We start from the raw sequence: 23,636 nt of genomic DNA on the forward strand, positions 1-23,636 counted from the left end.
CAAAAATAGAAGAGGACTGAGTTGCAACCACCATGAGTACAAAGGGGCAAAGCAGGGCAATAAGAAATGATTCTGAGGTCATTGTTACACAGATTCAGATGTCTTTGAGCCTTCTTTGATACCTGTCTTGCTTTTCAGGGAGTTATTGGGGTGATGTTCAGTTCTCTGTTATAGAGAGACTGAAAACCACATCATTTATGAACCTGTACTGGAAGGTCCTTCAAATACTTTTGGAAATAGTTTGGAAACTAAGAAATACGTCAAATAATTTTTCTTTAAGAATTTCAAATATAAGATTTTCATTGGAGAAAACTGCAAATTTAGTCTATATTCTATCCAAAATTTTCAAGAACGTTCAATTTGCCAGTACATGTAAAAAATACATTGGTATCATGCATACAGTGGCAGCTTTCATTAACCAACTGTTTGATTTATCTGCCATTTGGCCTAACTGGGTACAACTTTGCAACGGTGGTGATGAGCAGGTACTTGATAATACGAACAGAAGGACTTTAGGTAGGTCAGCAGATTGCTGGAAAAGCACCTTCCCTAACTCATCCATTAGGTGGTGCTCCAAGAGTGCCAACAGAGAAGGCTCTGCTGCCCTTCAGTAGCTCCAGAAGGAGCAGAAATATGCTGAACGTGCTAGACTCCAAACTATGGTAGCAAAAGTTGGAGCATTCTTGGGAGACAATTTAACATATGACTTTCCCTTCTTGAATTTGTAACATCTCTGTGAAACATGGCACTTCTGTTGTTCACTGTATATTGGATTAGATCTTTTATATTCTTCTCTAACACTGAACAAGACAAGCAAAAAATAAATAAAAAGAATTATCTAGTGTCCATGGTAACCAAACTAACGAATATAGCTCATTCAGCAAACTGTCATTTTGCATTCAAAGGATCTGTAAAGCTTTCTTATGGCAGCAGTTTGTAAACATTTTTCAGTCTCTAATTCTGTATAAATGTAAGCAGATCAGGAATACAAAGTACTGTTTATGCTATCAGCCAGCTCTACATTCTTCAAGGTCCCAACAAAACACACTGGGAAATTATAAGTGGTGAGTATAGTATCTAAGTAAGGCAATTCATCAGTTCACACAGATAAAAATAAGAAGGGCAATATCCTCTCTCATCTTTATCCCCATATTAATCTAGCCATACAGTAACAGTGCAAAAATATGAACAGCAGCCAAAATGGTAAATAACATGTAGGTTCTGGCCTTGCAGCTAAGACTGTGCAAAATCAGTTAGTGTTCATAATCAAGAAAACACACAGAAATGAGTTACCATTCTCAACCGGGAAACGGGCATCAGTTTTGCAGGCTCTTTCTAAGGATCTTCTGCACCTACTAATGTCCATGAAAAACTACGATACTCAACATTTCTCATTAGTGAGCTTCTAACACAAGCACAGGATAGAAAAGAGAAGGCTCAGGGGAATCTCATCAATGTGTATAAATAGCTGATGGGAGGGGAATAAAGAAGACTGAGCCAGGCTCTTCTTGGTTGTATCCAGAAAAAAGACAAGAGGAAATGGGCACAAATTGAAATACAACAAATTCCATGTAAATGCAAGAAAAAAAATTATTTACTGTAAGAGTGGCCAAACACTGGCAGAGGTTCTAGAGTCTGTTTTCGGAGATATTCAAAACCCAACTGGACAACGTCATGAGCCACCTGCTCTGGGCGACCCTGCTTTGGGTGGGGTTGGACTAGACTAAGCCCTGAGGTTGCTTCCAGGCTCAGCTATTTTGTGACTCCAGCTAGCAAACCCCTTGCCTTGCCAGGCACAGGTGCTCTCAGACTGAGCCCTCACCTCTTCTCAAGAGAAGCAGAGATGAGGGGAGCACTGAGCCTTTCCTTCCAGCCTTGGTCAACTGAAAAATGGGGAGGTCAAACACCCGATTTAAGGGAGAGACCTGGTTTGCCCTTCCATCTCAGCTGTATCACCTGTGCCACCTTCTGGGAAACAGAGAGAAAAACCTGGCTCAGACCGAACTGCTGCTTTCCAGACTGGCTGAGCCAAGAACATCTTGCCCACTTGCATCAAGCTTAGACATGAAAAGGTCAGATGGCAGAGATGAAGAACACCATTTTGTGAAAAGATCGAAGGTAAACCCTTGTCTCAAATGAAGGCAGCGGGAGCTGTGTGAATAACTCAAACCCTTCTCAGCTGAACAGACCTGTCCTGTGAGATTGCAGACAACCATCTCATATTACCTTTTTCCCAAATTGCCATTTTAAAACTCTTTTTTCTTTCTCTCCCCTAACCTTTTTGAAAGGTTCTCTGCCCTGGTGGTCCGGTTCCTTTTTCAGTTTGACCAAGTTGATACACGGCCAGAGGACAACCATTTATTCTGGGGCCAACACTGGTCTGTAGCTAACTGGTTTCCATCCTAGCTGAGCACAGAGCAGACATGGCATCCCACAGCCTATCCCAACCCATGCCAGTCTGAACATGAGTGCCTGGAGCTATGCGTGTTGCTCCAGAGAAGAGTTTAGAGGTGTCCTGCATGGCCACGTTCACATTTCCCAAGAAATAACTCTCATAAATCCTCAGGTGGCTCATTTAGTGAAATCCATGCAGTTCCTGTGAAAGTCTTCATGACTTTTTTTTTCACTAATAACTGTCCTAATTACACCCGTCACAACTAACGTGTGCTTTTCTCTGCCGCTGTGTAAAGGCAGTTCATCTGCACACAGAGTCACCATTGTCGATGGACAGAGCGTGGGGCTGGAGCCAGGAATTTATGAGGTCTTATCCCCAGCCTGCCAGTGACCTTCCGTGTGGCCTTGGAAAATAACACTTAGCATCTTTGTTTTTTTAGCTGTAAAATGGAAATAATAATCTTTATTCATCCACCTCAAAGAGGCGATGAGAGGATTTTATGCAGTGCTTAGGGTTTAAATGTTTCCAAACAAATTTTATGATATCCAGTCAGGGTTTTTAAATCCATTTTCAGCTCATCTCTTGCCACCTCCTCTGCACTTGGTGATAGTGGTTGCTTTGGCTATTTCCCTGAGTGTTCTAGAGCTTGCTGGATGACAGAGCTCTTATAACAAAAATACATCTAAATGGAATAATTTGCTTAATCATTGAATAATAGTCTTCTCAAATGATTCTGCATTTTCCAAAATCTGTAACTACTGAAGTCAAGAAGGCAGAAACAAGCAAGCTCTTCTTCTTCCATTTGAAGAAAAATACACTTTTTTTCATTTTGCATTTGCACATTTTCATTCATTTTTCTTCAATTTGCAGCATCACATCACATCAAAAAGTCAATGTAAAGAAAACACAGAAAAATGCACAGTAACTCCCAAATATAGCACAGATATGGGGCAGGCTTTGCATCCTGCAAAGGATGGGACAGGATGTGAAACCTGCCCCAAAGCCTTTGCACGTTGCTCTGTGCTAATGGTCTCCACCTGCCACAGCCTCAGCCTAAGTCCAGAGGTGATAACCTGCACCAAGCATTACTTCAGTAAAACGGTGTCAGATCTTGTGAACCTGCCCATGGAGTAACTTCACCATCATCACCAGGGAACATCCTTTTTTTCAACTTATCACGGCAATTAATACAATTAATGAAATTAGTGAATTTTTTGAATGTATGGCTGTTTGCTTGAAGATATTAAAAAGTATGTTTCAAGGAATGGAGTACCTTCAAGCAAGAATCACTGAAAAGCTGGTTGCTATGCAACTCAAGTATTGTCCATATTATTCTTATCAAAAGATGACATATTGTATAAAATAATATAATCCTCTTAAAAAAAAAAGCACACACAATATAGTAAAAGGCTGCTTAGGGGTTGAGAATTGGCAATAGCTCAGAGTGCTGTCAGAAACCTGACGGTGAGGGTACATACTTCATCAGTTACAGAACCATAATGTAATTATTATGATTATTTAAATGGCACCCTTGATAATATGTATAAATTACCTACAATAAAGCAAGTGAATCTGAAGATATCAGCGACAAGCTTTGAAAATAAATGCTTACTCTAACAGGACTGGGATGATATTTCCATATTGTGAAGCCAAAGAGGCTGCTTTATGCATGCATTGCCTTAACTTGTACATTCACCATTCCTTTTACTATGTACATAGAATATACAATCCTGAAAAATGATAGTGCTGGTGTGTTTTAGCAGGACAATAAAATATTGAAGCTTTTATTCTAATTCTTTAGAAAAGGTTCAGAAGATAAGAACTATACATCTTTTCCCTCTGCCTTTCCACTGCTAAATAATCTCAGCCCTCCAAAGAGAAATGTCCTTGTATTCTACTCTTGGTTACTAGTCCTCTAATGAGGAACTTTGAAATATGAACATATAAAAGCTTTATTCTTATACAGCTTGGACATGCAGGCCCATCAGGCAAAGGAGCTCTGAAATGATACCTATTACATTCATTTTACTTTTTTTTTTTTTTTTTTTCAGAAAGCCATGAATTGCCTTTAGACTAAATACGAATCAGATATGGAAATGCAAGAGAAATTCTCTTCGTGGTTATTTAGTGCTAGCTTGTGACACTAGAATACTTCATACTGTGTCCTGCTGAAGCCAGCAGGATAACTCTGGAAGTAAAAGATTGTCCGCTGTGGATTATGGACCTAGAATCCATAAGTAGACCACCCACAAGCAGATTAGACAGAGCAACCTGTAACTGCTATTTAGTAATGTGACCAAATATCCTCCAAGAAGTTGTCTGTGCTCCACCATGCTCTCCTCTCTGAAGAAGATTAATGTGAGATTGGTAACTTTCAAATTATTAATTGACAATGCTTTACTCTGCACAAGACAATAAAGGTTCTCAAGGTGAAGTGAGGTCTATTGTACCTATTGTCTTCCATCAGAAAAAGTGGCAGAAGTTGTCTGAGTTCAGACTACTACCAGTGCAGATTTGTTGAGCTAAAGATGGACATGCACAACTATGAAATATTTATGAAATAAGAACAGCAAAGAGTGACTAGCCCGTGTGGTCCTTCCACTATTGCAATATGAGATATTTTTGAGAATTATTAGTTAATCTGCAATCCCTCAAATTGCTGTCATTACAGCAATCACAAGACTATTTAATTTATTTCATCATTTAATGTCACTAGACAGACCATAAACTTTGGATCACAAAACAGAAAATGTGACCTCTTTTACCTTTTATTTTAGGACATGCAGCTGACTGAGCTTAGCCAAAAGACTTAGCTACATCGTTGTATCTCTGCAGGAAGAGCAGAGATGGATTGTTATGTTTAGTTCTCAGATGAGGAAGCTCAGACAGAACAACTTATCCCAACACCAGGTTCCCAGTCCGGGCTGGAACTTGGAGCTCCCGCTCCAAGGGAGAAAAATTTTTAGCTGGGAGAAAAATTTTTAGCTGGCGTCAAGCACGACAAACTGGTGACTGTCAGAGGAGCCTCACCACTGACACTGAGTTGGCTCTTTCCAAACAGCATTTCAGCAACTTGCATGAACATACAAGGAGTCTTCCGGACCTCAAGTTTATTGCACGAGCATGCAACAAATACCAGCAACTCCAGTCATAGAAAGGGACATTAGATTACAACACTTTTCTTTGAGCAGCTGGACATGCTGCTCTACTAAAGAGCACTAAAACTGCCTGTCCTTAAATAAAACATTTATCGACATACTTGAAACTCCATTGTCCAGTTTCTGTAGAATTTGATGTTGATTTAGCCAATATAGATCATATGAACAGAGCAGTTTAATATTTTTGAAAACCATGTAGCATTTCTTTCCTCTTTATGCAAATTTTGCCCATGGAGTAACTCCTCCCTTAGAAGAGACAAGAGAACACTTGGAGCTCTTAATTACAGATTTGATCTGCAAAGCTCTTGCCTTCTGGCCCCTATCCCACTGAGCTTGCACTTAACTTTAAGCATGTGTAGTCCCACTAATGTTAAGCACAAGCTGAAATGAGTTCTTGGAATGAGGTCGTAGCCCTCAGCATCCTGCAGAACTGATCTTGCATGTGTTCGCTGTTAGTTATGTACTGTTCTACCATGAAACTTTGCATTTTTCTTAGGAAACAGAATGCTCACTATGTTTCATGGATTCCAAACAAGTCTGAAAAGACAGGCTTGCAGAGCTAAGTGGCAACTTAAAATGACACAGGGAAAACCCAGAAGAAATCATAATCATTTTCCCAGCGTGAAGTTCAAATGCTAGACAAATACATATAAACATAAATGTTCTTTATATTTGTAGACTGTAAAGACAGTGTATAAACTAAAGCACAAACCTGATACACGTCACGAGTAACTACACCACTCATAAAAGAATGAAGTTCAGAGACCTTGATCTCCTCCATCTAACATAACCCTTACTTACCTTGCCGTAGCTCAGTAGGATTATCCTCACTAGGACAACGTTAATGTGAGCACCCAGGGATTCGTCGTGGTAAATTTCGTTAACCTGCAAGAGAGTGGTCAGAGCTTCAACCATGGTACTGGCAGCAAGTAGCTCTGAAAGCAATGATAAAGCAGCACCTTTTATGTGCTGTCATTGAGACAAAGATCACTTGTGATCACATACAGAAAGGGAAAAATTCCACTGATGTGAGAGGGGATTTTTTTTCTAGACTCCATTGCAGCTTCTGAACAGGCCATAATTCAGGAAATCATTTAAAATCAACACAACATCATCAAATACTTCATGATAACAGCTATTTAAGTGCCAACCTAAGCAGATTTCCACATCTGCATAGCCTGGTGTACCTCTGTCCCTGTGATCTACCGGCTCCTGGTGCCAAAGGAAGAGTCCTAGCTCCTTCCTTCTCCCTGCCCTGTCCCACCTGCGTGCACCTGAGCCCAGGGCACAGAAATCTAGAAGAGCTCTCTGCTGGGTGACACCACGCATGGGAAAGGGGCGAGTGAGCAGGGGGCCAGGCCCTGGAGCTGCCTCTCTCCCGAGAGTGATTTGCTGGATCGGCTCAGCTGCCCCCCGTAACTCTTCCATCTGGGACTCATCAAATTCCATTCTGACAAGGGGATCTACCTCCCCCCAAAAGCATGGTCGGCCACATGGGCTGCCTTTGTTGGATGTCACAACTAATCAATGTTAAACTTTGCAAGCAGAACAAAAGCTAAAGAATCCCAGCAAATAAAAAAAACCTGTCTTCTGTTTTATGCTAGAGCTACATAACTGAACATGCACACAGGCAAATCAGCCTACAAATACTGAAAAGAGAATGGTAAATATTTACAGTGGAGAATGAAATGTGGATGTATAAAGATGACTTAGGAAACACCCTTACAAGCAAGCTAGGCAAATATTAACTGCTAAAGAGGCTGATTTAGATATTCTGTGATGAATGGATGCATGAGACCAGACTGCTCATTTGCACCAAGGTGCTCAGCCAAATGGCAGGAGTTTAGCTTCACAAATTCGAAGAGGCAGATGAAATTCCCTGCAGGGCAAGCATCTTTCCACAAACACCTTCCCCTTGGTAATGATTGCACCAAACTGGACTACTTTACTGGCTGGACACAAATTTCATTTATTCCTACAAAACAGATTCCTTACTACAAGCTAATAAGTAACATTCAGAATACTTTTCATTAGAAACATAGTAATAAAAAATGCCCTGTTTCTTCCATCAGCCCTAGCTCTAACAGCCCAACTTTTATCTCTGCAAAAATAATTAAAACTAAATACATCAGTGTAGGTTTTACTCAGCAATCCTCATTGACATTTTAAATGAATGAATTTTCATTCATTTTATCAGTATTTTTGGATATAAGAGCCTAATCTTATCCCTGGTAAGAGTCCGGGTTTTCAAGTCCTGAGCGTCCCGCACCGCTGGTTACGAGGCAGCACGGCTGGCCAGCGGCTCCTGGAGCAGACTCACGCCCTGCAGGGCATCTGCCAGGGGACCCAGGGAATGGCTGCATGATGTCTGAGCACCCGGGCTCCTTACGGGTGCATGAGCAGATCTTTGGCTGGAAGATGGGTGGATGAAAAGCCCAGGGTTATGAGTGGCTTCAGGGCTGCTATTTTCATTGCAGTGAGCAGCAGCTGATCTGCTTTGTAAACAATAGCTCTGGAAATGAAATCATGTATTTGCATGTGTAAATAAGATTTTACAGGACTAACTTTATGTTTCTGTATCTAAAAGATTTTTTGAGGACCATTACTGAATACAGATTATACAGAGGTAAGATGTGAACAGGTTTACAAGCTTTACAAGACCAGGAAAAAGCCCCTTGCCTGTTGTCCAGGGAGGGAGGGATATTAATTTGCCTCGCTCTTTGTGTACTGGGAACAGAGCATACGCATCAGTGCTACGAGGCTTAAATACGCCGTAAATTACCTATATGTGAAATGAGTCCTGCACAAAAACTCCGCTACAGAAGACAGCAAGCACAGCATGTAAATAGGTATTTAATTAGTTCATAACGCATAATCCAAGTTGCTGCACACCATTCTCTCATTAACTTCCCGAATTTAACCTAAGCCTCTTCTAACAATAGTTGAGTAACAGAACAACCGTATCACTGTTGCGTGCCAAAAGGAAACTTGGCATGAAAACGTTGATGGAACAGAATCGAAACACTGTTTGACTGTTCATGCAAATGACATCTAACAAACAAACTGTGAATGAACATAAAAGCACAAGCACTGTAAAAAGCTGCTTGGTTCTCTTGGGATACTGGGTTTTCTACGAGACAGTGGGTCAATTCAAAACTTTGGGTCTTGGTTTCATTAAAAAGGATGAATCCAAGCCCTCTTCACACAGCGGCTGAATTGAACCCTCTGCTCCTTTCTCTAAACGAAACTGTAGCTTTCCCAGCAGCGTCTCATTGCACATAGATAATATGCTGATACAGATGCTTTTCTTTTTTTTTTTCAGCATGACCTAAATTGCACCTATTTGTTTCAGGAAGTTATTAAAGGAATGAGATCCGAGTGACCGAATGCTGTGCTCGCAAACATTCATGAAAAGTGCACGCACTGGAAGGGCCTCCACCAACCCTAGCTCACGCTCCCTGCATTTCCACCTGTCAATTTAACAGGAAAGCAGAGTTTAGCTAACGCAGCCTGCTGCACAGGGCCCAAAATGACCGACCATCCCGTGGAATCTGAAATGTCCAGGCTCTTATCCAACACAACTGCTGCTTTAGATGCTGAAGTGTTTGTTTCCAAGCACGAATAATCAAACTATAGGCGTGTATGTTCAGGTGTCTGTATAATAAACACACTCAGGCGTGAAACTGATTACACAGTACTTTTGCAGTACTCCATACCATGTACTTCTGTAGCACATCCTGATTTCTATCAACAAAGGAAGAATCAGAATCGATCTCCTGCTCTTAGATCAGCAAGGACCGCAGGCTGAAGTTGTTTTGCTGTACAGGAAGAAAGAGTGCACAGAGACCATCTCAAAATGCCAGCTCCTGAACTGAAGGCAGTGAAGATTTTGCATTAAACCTTGTTAGATCTCCACAGTGATTCAGCATTTATACCAGGTGATGGAGAAGGCTGGGTAAATCTCAAGGAATTCAAAGCACGATGAAATACCGTAAAGAGACTTTTTGTAAAACTATTGTAGTTCACAAACTATTTTGGGGCAACTAAGTATCGTGGTTTATTTTTGTGGGATATTTCAGTCAAAGCAAAACATGCATTTCTATTTCTGTTTAGAAACCAGGCTGGCACAGATTGGTGCTACTTAAGAAAACAAGGACTTGATTTATTTTTTCTTCTTTCCCTCTCTGCTTATTTTATCATTCTTCTGCCCTAAGCAAGTTTGAAGCCAACAGAGTAAGCAAGCAGAATACATCAAAATAACCCCCAACAACTAAAGTGAAGATAAGAATTCATGAGATGCATCATGCTTTGTTAAAGAAGCACTGCAAAGCTTTTATTAGTCAGCAAAACGGGGCCCAATCCGGACAGGGAATTTTGAAAATTGCTGTAATGCAAATAGCAATAAAGAGCCTCGAGCTTTGCTAGTGTTGGTGCAGAGTGCGCTACCTGCTGCTACAGCTGGCAGGATACTTAGGGGATGTCCAGTGGTTCCCTGAATCTCTAATTAAAGCAAGGTGCAATAAGAGAGCAACAATCTGCGTATTTCGGCAAGCCATCAGCACGCTCATTTAGGTGGTTTGATGGAGTTCCCAGAGATGCAAAGTTTGTTAGTATACGCTGTGCAACAACAGCCCTCTTCATCGCAACACAGCTCCATCCCGCTGAACGATAAATCACTCTGGGTGATTAGGCCCAAGGCATGCCCATGGCTCCGTGCATCGTGTTGTTTGGCTGGGTAAGCACCACTTCGCAAGCACACACCCCTGACAGGCATCTGATAGCTACAACCACTGGCTACCCTCAGCCTCAAATGAGTCTGATCCAGCTCCAGCAGCCATCAGAGGCTGTATCTGACCATTTGGGGAGAGCACGACACAAGCTGCACTTTATGCATCTGGCTTTTCAGCCACCGCAAGTTGCTGATCCACCCAGCCCAGTTAGACGGCCCTTTGGCCACCCAAACATCTTTGCACAACCACTGCTGAGGGCATCACCTGTGGCTAGTTGCCCTCGGGCAGCATGGGGACCACGTGCGATAGCAGAGGAGCCAGAGAGCATCAGCGCCTGCCCCGTGGGATGGCAGCGCTCCTGACAGGCCATTGTTCGAGCCCAGCCCGAGCTGCAGTTCATTCACTGGATCTTAATTATCTGCTGCAAAGCCTCGGTGCCTGGTGGGCATCCAGGGATTGTCTATTTCTGTAAGGAATGGCTGTTTTGAATTACGGACTAGGAACCAGAAATGTCATGGTGGATACGGAGCACACAATTTTGTAATCTGACCCCTCCCAAAAGCATTCCCCCCCTCACTTTATTTTTCTGCGTTCTCACTTCAAACACCACTATTCTCTTCTATTTTCATCACCTCCTTTATGCTTTTGAAGATCCCAAACTCACATTTCTAACATTCCCAAAGCTTCGTCTTAATCCCACAGGAATAACACTACATCAATTCCTCCGGTAGATAAACTACGGTCACATAGAAAGTCATCAGGCAAATCCAGGGCTCCCAGTCTCCCTTTTTAGTCCCCACAAGGCATTTCCTCATTTCCTCAGAGAGGAACTTTTTTTTTTTTCTTCTGCAAATCTTTGTTGAGCATCACAAGGAAAAAAGAATAATGAAAGCACACAACACACATGAAACTTAAAGGTCAAACTGTGATCTCAGATTTGGAAAGCTACTATTCCGCTCAAAACCATAGGCAACGGGCAGCTTTAGCAGTGCTTGGCAATGTGCATTATGAAACAGAGATAAGAATCTGGCATTTTGTATGTGAATCCATGTCCGAGGGCTGATTTACCTTCACGGGGGTGACAGTCAGTAGATGTTACCAAGTCCAAGCTAGCTGCTTCTGATCAAAATGAAAAACATTCCCCTGAGCAGATGTGTTGGCAAGACACTTGGTAGCGTCGTGTTACAGGTCTCTATCTCATCTTTGACTGTTACATGGGTTTTAGAAAGGTCATAGACTTTGTTTTCTGACTTCATGACTAATTTATTTTTCTCAGTTCCTCCCTCGGGCTCTTGGAACTCCTCATTTTTTGCCCACAAACCACTGCTCTGGGAAGTTTCTCCAAACACTGTAAATTACATTTGCACCAAAAGAATTAGCATTTGTTTGAATTACTGTCCCAAGGTCACTTTAATAAAATCTACTGAAGTATCATAAAATAATTAAGCAGATTAACTCATTTTAACACAAGATGCGGTGTCAATACAAAAAATGTGGTGAACTCTTTAAGTGGTTTGGTTAAGGAAAGCGTCCAAAATTCAAAAGCTGATCCTAATTATCCATACTCCATCATACAAACCGCACTGTCACATCGCAAAAGTTCCTGACTGCAACCTTTATGGCTAAAGTTCATGTTGGTATTTGGAGAAAAGGAAAATCTATCTTTCACCAGTAATTACCTTCTGCCGAAAGGGTGGTACCGAAACCTGTGTGATGGTCTGTGCTATGTACACCAGGACAGCAAGGCACAGTCCTGTTAATCATGAGAAATGCTCATCTAATTGGCACTGGGAATAAACTCGAGGTGGAAATAAATAAAACCTGTATGGGTTCAGAGAGAATATTTCCTATAGGACCTCCTGAATGCCCAGTCACATGTGCAACTTCTACTGTAGTGAGGCAATCAAGTTAACGAACGAAAATAATCTTCTGAGGTCTCATCAGAAACTTTCCTCCTCACAAGTCACAGCTACCGGTTCATAATGAACAGCCTAAAAGCAGAGTTGGCTCTCATACATGTTAAATTTTCAAACGAGCTGTAATTCAACTTTTGACAACTGAAGTCCCTCAGATGAATAGATCTGGACTTGCATTTGTTATTTGAGCAATTTCTTGGAGTTAGTCCAGATTTGAAGTCTATACATTGAAATAAACTGATTTGAAATAATGAGTATTGGTGCTTATAAATTATTTAATTTTAAAAATCCAGTCCAATCTATATTACTGAGATACCCTTCCTGTCTAAAAAACGCTTTTTAGTTTAAAAAGCATGATTCTGAATACAGGGCGCACCATTATTTCAAAGTATTCAATCATCACTTTCTTTTTAACAGCTTGAATTAGACATGCTTTCAGGTTTTCATCCAACTGCCAGTTAGAAACCAGTGGCATTTCTGCCCTTTCCTCTCATTAGGGACTTGCTGTTCTGTACCTGGAAATCTTCATCCCTCATCAGCCAAAGACACGAAAGCAAAAATCTCATATATAATAGTAGTATCATGTACATCCTATTAAAGAGGATGGATAACATATTCAAGAGTGCCTCAGGGCCACAATTTCAAAGATACGTGTAGTGCTGAAAGATGCAGGTGAAAGACTCCTGGGACTTTCCAAAGCTCCCAGCTGCATAACTCCCATCGATTTCAGTTATTCAAATGAAAATATGTTAAACCTATTTGTTCTGGAGCTGAAGTTTCACTTGAAGTCTGGGAGAGACATAATCCTATGGGCTAATTTTTAAAACTGACTCTCACTGATTTCAAAGGCAGGTAAATGTCTAAATATTCAGATAAATCTAGCCCCAAGTGAGGCATAAATCCTACTTAGGGTCTATCTCCCAATGAAATAATGACAGGTAGGTCCCTGTCTGCTTTGAGAAGCTGAATTTTAACATTGCAAACATTTTGACCATATACCCATTACACGGATGTAACACAGGATGGTCACGAAATGTGGCACTACCATATCTTTTGCAGTAAAGGAATGGAAAGCACAAATTTAAAGATTCTTTTATTTTGCCCCCCAAAATAGTCTAAAAATCAAAGAATGCACACAGCTTTTAGACAAATTCTCCCCAAATATATATACAAGGATAACAATTGCCAGCACTAGAAAATGAGCAACTTGAAACAAGGCTCACAAATACTGCTACGGGAATAGAGGAAGAATGACAAAATAAGCAAGAAAAGGCTAAGACAGGGGCCTTACTGAGAAACAGCAAAGACAAAAAAAAAAAAACACAAAACAAAAAGGGGCATGAAAGCTGAAGGCCTGAAGTCAAGAGAGCTGGAGCAAATATATTCAAAACCATTTGTAATTGAGCTTATTTCATGAGACTTTCCTGTTTCGAATGGCAGAAATACTGGAAGCAAACCTGTGCTAACTCGGCCTCTTAGGAAGTCCATTATGAAGATACCTGCCCTGGATGAGACCCCGAGCACAGGAGCAAGGAGGCTGAAAGATTCAGCCTACCCCATGAAAATATTCACCTTACCCCATGAAAATATTCACCCTACCCAATGCCACAGCCCAGTCAGGTAACGTAGTGGCCAGCCCCAGCTCTGCTGCTCTTCCACAGCTGGCCACAGAAGGCCTGCTTAATGCTGAAAACTAATTCTAAGAGAGTTATGAAACAATGTGAGGATTTCAGCCCCGGGCTGGCTACCATCAATACCCGCTTCAGCTCAGCCGTGCCCATTCAGCACCCTGCTCCTCCTCCCAAAGCCTCCTGCAGTGAAATCCTTTTGTTTCCGATGAACAAGATAATTCTCCAGTGCTGCTTCCAGCCAAGTGCTTTTTAATATTTCCCATACACTTGTAGGAGCAGATAAAATCCCTGACTTCTTTAGCCACTTTCTTGCAGAAATTAAATTACCTTCCATGTTCTTGAGTAAACGACAGGGCTGTGAGATACCTCCCAAGTATCTCTCCTCTGTTGCAATGCTCCTGCATGCTATAAATACAAAGTTAATTTGTGCAATGTGTGGGCTCGCACTTGGAAACACAGAGGACTGTGCAAGCTAATATCCTTCCCAGGAAGAAACCCAGCATGATGCACAAAAGAAAATGGTGCAAGCAAGAGGCAGCCGAGGGTCTCTAAAGTGCAAAACAAAGGCGTTTTTTTTCCAGAGCTGGACTGACTGCCCCGATGGTGCTGAGCAAAGAGGGGATGTCAAGAGCAAGCAAAGTTTTTGTATGAGGAAATGACTGGAGGATAAAACCGAGGTGGCAGGAGGCCTCGCTCGCTGCGGTGACACGGCTGGCGGACAGACAGACGATACGTGGCTGCAGCCCAGTGTTAAAAATCCTCTGGCATCTCTCACCATTCGTTAGGGACTGACTTCACTTCCAAACGTTGGGATAAATATTAGCACAGCTATTCAAGATAGCCAGGACACCCAGCCCCTGTTTTTTCTCACTTTATGGCTTTTAGGTGTGGACTGTAACACATCACTTAAGCAGCACAAAACAGATTTACTGAATAAGTCCTTGCGCTGGGCTTGAAAAAAATATATTGTTTTGATTGGGTCGGTGGTGGGGTTCCACCCAAGATCCCTGGGAAAAGTTAATTAAGGACAACTGCTCACGCCATCACACACGGTGAAATCAAGCAAAGTGGGGAGGGCAGCCCTGCTGGGAGCTGCTTCTGGGAAAGCGATCACGCCTCCGGGAGTTTGGGCACGAGGGAGCGTTCACCTGGAATTTATTTTATTTTGGGAACCACAGAAATTCAACCCTTTCAATTACCCTCTTATCTCCAGTAAATACTTCCACTATTTAGTTTATTTACTTGCTACATACACTTTGATTTTATGCTTAATACCTTGTTACCGTATGAAACTAACTGATTTTATGCTTAATGCCTTGTTACTGTACAAAGCGAGTTGATTACACCCACAAAACCAGCAGGGAAAACACAATCTGATGATTATGGTAGGACCTTTCACCAGAATTTAAAAGACAGATGGGTTTTTTTGCAATCATCTCTTCTCTTTCAGCTATCCTTGGACCTATGTACCTCACCAGAAACCTACCTTGTACATGCACTAACAGGTAGTACCTGCAGGGACAAAGCCCTCTTGCCTCTCCATACTGGAGCAAAGCTTGGAGAGCTGGAAACAGGGGACTGGTCACCACCACCCCATCACTCTGCTAAAGTATAGAGTCTAGAAACTGGCTGAGTTTTGATGAAGGAAAGATCAGGACAACTCTGCTGACTGCCAAAGACTTCCCAGCGCCTCCTCTAGAGGCTGCTCACATCATGGACACAAAGGGAAGGAATGCATCCTCATCCTCAGTCCCCAAAGGACACGTTTCTACCTCACGGCTCCCAACAGAACAACTGCTGCCTGTGCCAAGAGCTGTTACAGCCCTGCGGATACGGTTACACAGGCTGCACTTTCTAAACCACTTGCAGAGACAGCATGCTTCAGAGTTGTTATTTCTTACAATTTGTGTGTTGGATGGTTTGCTAAAGTTAGGAGCAAGCATATTCCAGAGCTGGAACTTTTATGGCTTCTTTACCATTACCATATATTTTAATTCTTAAAAATAGTTTTAAGTGACATGATAAGTAAAGAGTCCTGGTTAATCTATTTCAGCCTGTTTGCCACATTCCTGGTTTGGCCCGTTTGGCTTGTTAATTTAGAGATATATAAAACCATCTGTTTCACTGTAGACTGTTTTAAGCCTCAGAGGAAACAAACCACACAAATAAATGAAATTCACTATGTCATTTCTGTTTAGAATGTATGTATTTACAGGCATCAGAGTATGCACCAAGTACCCTATAACTCTAATGTTAGTGCAGATTTTTAACTATTTACAACACTGTTATAAAAAGGCAGTCAATTGAATTTATATCACACAAGGGATTTTCTTAAACTGTATTCCACCTCTCATTTAAAATGAAAAACCCTGACATTCCACACATTGTTAAAAGAATGCAATAAAGAAATCAAAAAATAAGCCTCGCAATTAAACTACGTATCTTAGAAAAAATACATCCCAGGCAAATGTACCTAACAGCCTGGATTTTTGTCCATATATCTGCCTCTGTGGTTTGCAATGCCAAGAAGTCACCTACAGACACCCCATCCTCTTGACATTAACGTACATTTCAGCAATCATAGTCCATCTGTCAAAAACAGAGCAGACCTACAATTTTTATTCAACAACATTTCACAAAGAACACAAATTTGCTGAACCTAAAGTTTTTACAGAAGTGCATTTTATTGAAAACCGACTTCTGTTCCAAGTGAGCGTGAGAAGGAATAAAGTCATCCGAAAATGAGTTGCCTATGAAGGGGGCTACCACTCACTCCCATTTTTTGGCCAAGGGAATAAACACATTTTGATTTTGATCTACAATAGGGATGATTTTTCAAAATTTGATTCTTATCCCACAAAACAGAGGCCTTGCTTACTGACTGGGGTACTTGAGGGCTGCTTATGGGTGGGCCTACTGCTCTGATATTTAGAAAAAGAAGATGGTTCCTTCGAATATTCTCTACCATCTGCTTTTATCACTACTGCATTATACAGTCGGTTGCACTGACAGTGGTTCTCAAGATTAAATATTTAACGAAGGAAATCCAAAGGTGTCCGCCATAGACTAAATACTAAATCAATTTAAGAAAGTTCAGTGCAAGACTGCATAATATTTTACTGCAGTGTGAACAAGGAGTAGGTAGGTGGCCTGGGACCTAAAGTGATTCTTGCGGAATCAAAGAATTTAACTGAGCAGTTTTAAAAATGTATAAGCCAATCGAAGCTTCTAATACAACCTTATTTGAAGACAGTTCTCCAAACCATGTTTTTCAGCAGGGAGCTTAGGATAAGGGAATACACATCTAAAACGCAAGGACTTCCAGGGACCTGAGGCCCTGACCCTATGCCACCATCCATCAAAACACATAAGCAGGACTTTGAACATTTTAATAATCCCACTGCCAGCTTCTTCCTTGGCCCCTTTTTCTTCTTTTCCTTCTCCCATTTTGGCTTTTCTAGAAGTGACCTGGATTTTGCTCCTAGAATTATTTTATCTCCTGCCACGAGAAAAAATCTATGATGTCTTAATCAAATGGCTCAACCAACCTACATCCCCCCTCCTCTCACTGTCTTCCTGCAGCGCAGTTAGCAGGGCTGTACTCACAATGTTCATCAGGGTCAGCAGGTACTTCTGAACGTGTTCTTTCCCATGGAACTGAACAACCGAGTCATCAACCCCCAGAAGGACTTCAATGTTGTAATCATCATCCGTCGCATGCCTTCGATAGCGCTGCCTTGATCTATGCACCCGGTCTTCAATGAGGCTCAATGCGCTGTCGAGACGATCCAAATTAGTGAGGTTAGGCGCTGAAATCAGACAGACAAACAAGTTAGCAACCAGCCACGGTTCAGGCTCAGGTCTCAGCTAAGCTGGTATGAATTTGAAGCAGCAGCCTTTGTTATGTTCTTTATGTTACACTACAGCACTAGTTTCACTTAATGACAATTAAAAATGACCTAAACAAGACAGAGATATCTGACCTCAAAGATTACTTTGCAAAGTAAAAGCAATACTTTCTACAAAGTAATATTGTGAAAGAAATATAAAGCCAAAAAGACAGATACCAATGTCCTGATGAGACTGATGGAGCTGTCTGCAATAAAATAATTATTGCTTCAAAGTACTTGTAACAGAAATACACCGTTCAGGGCTCCCATGCTACCAAGGATATCCATGATTTCAGAACCACAATTAAAGGCAGATAACACACTTGAAATCTGATTTTACTGCCCACAATCATATTTCAAGGCAAGTTGCCTACATAACCTTTTAATATTCAGGCAGGTAGTAACAAACCAACCCCACACCCCTCATCACATTAGCTTCTTTCCTAGATACACAGATGTAATTCAACAGCACTGACATAAATCCTCTTTATTGTTACAAATCAGGAACACACTTTAGATACGAAATGAATTCATTTTTAGCTACATTCAGGAATTGTTTAACAGCTTTTCATTCTTCATTCCCAGTTTGTCGTGTCACTTTGCATTATTGCATGTCAAAGACCAATCCATCAGGCACAACAGCAGCCAACATTATTGCTAATGGTTTTAATAGTGCCTGTGATATGAAAAGCTTGTACTTTGACAGGACGGGGTACACCTGATATGGCACCTATGCACTAAAAATGAACATGAAAATACGGAATCTTGACATTTCACCCTACAGAATAACAATGATTAGTGTTAATATCATTATTTTCATTTGCATTACAAGAGCCCTGGGAGCCCCAACAAGAATCTCTTCATTTCAGAGGATGTCAGAAGAAAGACTTGCTCAGAAAGGCAGCGAGAGCGCTGTGGATTGATTAAAGGCTTCCAGCGCTCACTTCAAGAGCAACATAATAGGAAGCAAAGGGAGGAAGCTAAAGCCATCACCTTCAAAGGAGAAATAAGAAACAACTCTTGGAAATGTTATAAAAGAAAGTGGATTCTCCATCTTCGTTTATTGAAGTTTTCACATCAAAACTGGCTGCTTGGGAAGAGAGGAATGAGTCACCAGGCCACGGGGCTCATTACAAGGATAACCGGGGTCTTGCCTTAAGGCCACGGCCTCAGGTTGCCGCCTCAGCAGGCCCTGCGTGATGCCGCGGTGCCAACGTATGGCGCCGCATGGCCTCCAGGCGCCAGGAGGGGAGGCACAGGCAGCCTCCCACCTCAGCCACACTGCCAATGTCCTTTGCTGTGCCTCCTCCTGGGCTTCAGTCTGTGTCTGCTGCGTGCAACACCCAAGCTGCAGAAATGTTCATCCCTCTGCCCCTTGCACGAGACCTCTAGGCAAAGGGCAGCCCCTGAAGGACACCTGTGCCTGTGTAGAAAGGATAGGCCTGGCACAAGACCCGCAGCCTCAGGCAATTGTGCTGCGCTGACCGCTCCTTCCTTGCTCATCGGACAGACAGAGAAGGCCTTGTGTGGTGCCCCTACGTCTCCATCATGTCCTTCTCACGGGAGATCAGTGCCTGATGCATCTAGCAAGCACAACCACCATGTTCTGTCAGCCCCAAAGCTCCCGGCAGCTTCTGCTCCTGGGGCTGCCAGATTTTAAGATTAGGCTGGTCAGAATCCGTGATTCAGCATGAAAATTTGCTCTTCTCGCAGAGCCCAGCTTTGCTGTGGAGGGGAACGCGTCTGGCCTGGCAGCGATGGAGAGAGCCCTTTGGCAGGGCTCTAAGCCAGCCAGCAGCCAGCACCAGCCCTATCTCATGGTTTGCTTCACTGGGAAAGTCTCAGTTTTAATTCTCGCTAGCACCCAGAAGTAATTACTTATCTATAACAATGGGCTCAGGAGATTCACTATGGGATCATGGGGCAATCATACATTCATGATCCATAAGGCAAATCACAGTTACTGTAAAATTTGACAATAACTCTTATAAGCCCTCTAGAAAAGTAAGACTGGGCTGGCAGGGGCTGCAGGTCGTGTGCTCTCTCTGCCGCTCACAAAAAAAAATACAGCAATAAGCAAGGCCAAAGCTATCAGACGTGATATTGCAAACCAGCAGGCAGGGGAGAGCCTGAGCTCTGCGGTGCAGCTGCAGACTGGGCTGGTGCAGGCTGCAGATGGGCAGCTCTGATGGCTGGGGGCCTGTCAGCCTCAGCCGCCGTGCCTTTGTTTTGGTGGATGGGTGGCTGTCAAGGTATCTAGTGCTTTTGTGCTTTCATTTCTTTCCCTGATGTGTCAAAGTCAAGTTAACTCCTTGCGTGGTTTCTTTATTCCTGCTGTGAGTAAATCAGCCGGAGGGAAAATGCAATCCTAGCATCCTGCACTTACCATCCTGCATTGAAACTGCCTGCCCTCCCTCTGCTCCTTTCACCGCTGTCCCACTGGCACCCTGACAGTCCTGCTGGCTCCTGGGAAGTGTGATCAGAAGGCTCCCTGGGATTCATCTTGCTGCCAGTGGGTGCCAACCAACCACTTTATGTTCTGCTCAGAGCATAAAAACTCACCACACTCACACTTACCGCTGCCCCTCCAAGACAACTCGGCCGGCAGGCACTGGTACTTCTGAGGCACGGACTCGCCATGCTTCCCAGCCGGCTGGAGTCCGCCCCAGACCAGCAGCAGAGCTCTGGATATTTACGACAGCAGCTGCAAGGGTTTTGATTTGCATCCCGACTTCCCGCTGGCTGTCCTTCCCCGGGCGGCTCTCCCTGGACAGCGGGGGCTGCTCCACACGCAGCCCGACATCGCGCAGCCTGCTCCAGCTCTGCCCTGCCGCCCAGCCTCCTGGATGGCAAAGGGTTGGATTTGTTGGCCCACGCTACGTTACAGCCACAAGAAGTTTACTCAACTGACAGCTGCATCCTAATCTAAGTAACACCTCTATTTTCCTGCGGTGGAAGAAAAACAAAGTTGCATTTACAGTAAATGAGAAATTTGTCAGGCTTTGGCATCTCAACTTTTTTTTTTTATTTATATTGTTAATTTTGGTGCTGTATTGTTGTACTCTTAATAATATGCCAGAAAAGATAAGAACTCAAAGAAATAAATGACACCAAACTCCTCCTTCATATTTTCCACATTACCTTGCTTCTGACCATCCCTGCGTTTTGCACAATAATGCTACAAGTCATCTCAAACTGCACTGCATTTTACTAAATCACCCCAAGACCTCTCCATCATATGTTCATTTTCAGCAACTTTTGCCAAATCAGTGCATCAGCCACTAATTATTGGTGCCAACTTTGCTCTCCATCTCCCAAGAGCAGACACTTGGCATTTGCAGGGGCTAACAATAGCCTCTGTTGAAACCTCCTCTGTGCTCCCACTAAGAAAAAAAACCACATTTCTGAAAATTAAACACTGAGAGACAGGCTTGTATTTTTCTCTTGTGCTAATCATTCAGAATAAATCACAGGACAGCACCGCTGTAACAGTTCACCCACAAATCCCTCAAAAAAAGTCTTTTTTTAAGCCAGCTAAAAAATCACTGATTGTTCAATGACTTTCTCCTAACACTGCAGACCTTCTTCCAGCTCAGTATAAAAAGTGGCCAAGTTGTTGATAGAAGGAAAACCTGGGCGTTTGGCTTAAGCATAAAAATGGGAGCCAGGCAACCTGGGCTGTGTTCCTGCCTCTGACACAGAATTCCCTGCGATGCTGGAGGATGCAGCAGGCAGCTAAGAGCTGGGAGGCAGAGCCTGCCGAGGGAAAAGCATGTGCATGACCCAGCTTAATCCTGCAGCCTGAGATTTTTGGGTGTCCTCTGCTTTTTCTTGCAGTTAATGCAGGCAAGGGATCCTAATTTATCCTAGTATCTTTATTTGTAAACCTATCCTAGGCAGTGAAGTGCTACTCGTTCGCTGACTCAAGAACCAGACAATGACCCCAGCTGTGCCAGTCCCAATGATTTGTTAATATATGAAGAGCACATTGGAACCTGAAGAGGAAAGGTCTTTATACTGTGCAGGTGCAAACTGCACACAGCTTTACACATCACACAAGATCCCTCTGCAGCGCTCCCTTTCCCTCAGCAATGTGCAATATCCCAATCTTTTATCTAAACTGTCCAGTTTTCAATCTGATATTTTACTTCTTGGTATTTGGGCTCTACCCTAGAGCCCAGGTTCCCTGCATCTAGAGGTCTGAGCACCCAGAATCACACAGCTTTGTGGTCTAATCCCCATCTCTAAGATGAGGAAAATTCACACTAACAAACATCAGGTTTGCCTTTGCAGGACTTCAGGTACTGCATCTACCAGCCACAGCACCGCAGCCTTAACACTGGACACCCCCAGGCTACCCTGCTTGTCCCATACAAGAATTTTCCATCTGTGACTGTTCAGGATTTCTGACAACACCTTGTTTTCCAGGAAATTTTGCCTCCCTCATTAATCTTTGATATCATGTGCTTTACAGAAACCTAATTATATGACATCTTCGGAGATTCTGCCTTACCCATCGCAGCAGTCAAAACTCTAACAGATGCTGTGAGTTACTGAAGCATGAACATGCTGCCTGCCACGGAAACCGCCTCTCCCTGTGTTTTCTGTCACTCCCTTTAGGACATTCACCAAAAGTACAGTTGCTGGCTTGTGATCTTGTTTTGTTTTTTCACGACCACTTTCAAAAAGGCTCAGGGAAATACAGCTGCACCTAACAGTTCTTACAAGTCCCTTATGAAGCTACACTTTAAAAATAGTATCAGCTGTAGGGTTCCCCAGTCTCGCAGCAGTGATATTGTCCTAATAAAGCATTTCCTCCTTTTTTTTTTTACCTTCTCCTTCTGGTAGGGGGAAGGCGACTTTATGAAAAGCCCAGTGCATAGACCAGGACAGGCAGCTGGGAGACTAAATGCATAGACCAGGACAGGCAGCTGGGAGACTAAACTGCGTGACTTGTTCACAGATATCATCTGTGGCTTGTCAGCAGAGCAGCCCACTGGAATTTCTTCTCAAACGTGAGTGTGCAGCATTCAGACTGGCCAACCACCATTTCGTATGCAGCTTGTTTGCTTTTGTGGACACTTCATCTGTCACGGTGGGAGCAGGCAAACACCTGAGCCGAATGCTGAGCTCCTCTTCTGCAGCCTCATAAGGCTGAGTATTTCTAACTTGCTGATGTGCTGTTGATCTCCATTCCCAGGACACGCTTCTGCAGGGACTCCCAGCTTCCCACTTTTTCATGTCAGTTGCTACAGACCGCCGGCTTTTTTTGTTTTTTCTCGTTAACCCCCCATGAATCAGACTGAACACTGGGGAAGCCCAGCTGGAGCCCCTCGTGTTGCAGTGGCAGGCAGATCTGCGTGTACGATGCCGTTACAGCCACCTCGGGCTCCACACCGCTCAGCTGCGATGCAGCCGGTGACAACGCGACCCCGAGCCCGGGTCTTGCAGTCACAGTGGAGGTGTGAGGCCATCCATCACTCGGTGCTGCAAATGCAGAGAACCAGGCTCCGTGGCAGGGAAGCACAAGCAGGCGGGATGGACTGGCTTTAGCTCTCAGCTTCCCACTGCTCGAGTACATCTGCACCTCTGGAAAAATACCAAACACCCTCGACAGCTTGACAAAGAACTGCTCTTTGGGGAATTGCACTTTAAATCACAAGTCATCTTTCTGCAATGCTCCCTGCCACCCGCACGCTGTAGGCTTCTGTTGTGTCTGTCCTCTGTGGCGACTGACTCCCCAGGTAGCCCCCAAGTAGCCCATCCGTGTATTCTACCAAAATCCTCATTTGTCTTCCATGGTAAATTGAAGCCTAAACCACGGAGGTCTGAGGCAACAAACAACAGTCAACAAATCTTACCCTTTATTCCCTGGCAACTTTTTCTCCCATGTTTAAGTTCATCTGTTTGGGTTTT

The 23,636-nt window shown here is 43.1% G+C and overlaps 1 protein-coding gene across 1 annotated transcript in view; it reads right to left on the bottom strand.

The window, feature by feature from the left end:
- ADAMTS2 (ADAM metallopeptidase with thrombospondin type 1 motif 2) overlaps window positions 1–23,636 on the bottom strand; it is a 179,951-nt gene that overhangs the window by 43,632 nt on the left and 112,683 nt on the right. The window contains exons 4-5 of the mRNA XM_035560826.2: window positions 17,437–17,639; window positions 6,355–6,438 (exon numbers count right to left, since the gene is read on the bottom strand). Of these exons, the coding sequence (XP_035416719.1) occupies window positions 6,355–6,438; window positions 17,437–17,639 (287 nt within the window). The remainder of the gene's footprint in view (window positions 1–6,354; window positions 6,439–17,436; window positions 17,640–23,636) is intronic.

The sequence above is a fragment of the Cygnus atratus genome, chromosome 14 (assembly GCF_013377495.2).
Source record: "Cygnus atratus isolate AKBS03 ecotype Queensland, Australia chromosome 14, CAtr_DNAZoo_HiC_assembly, whole genome shotgun sequence".
NCBI classification, from domain to species: domain Eukaryota; kingdom Metazoa; phylum Chordata; class Aves; order Anseriformes; family Anatidae; genus Cygnus; species Cygnus atratus.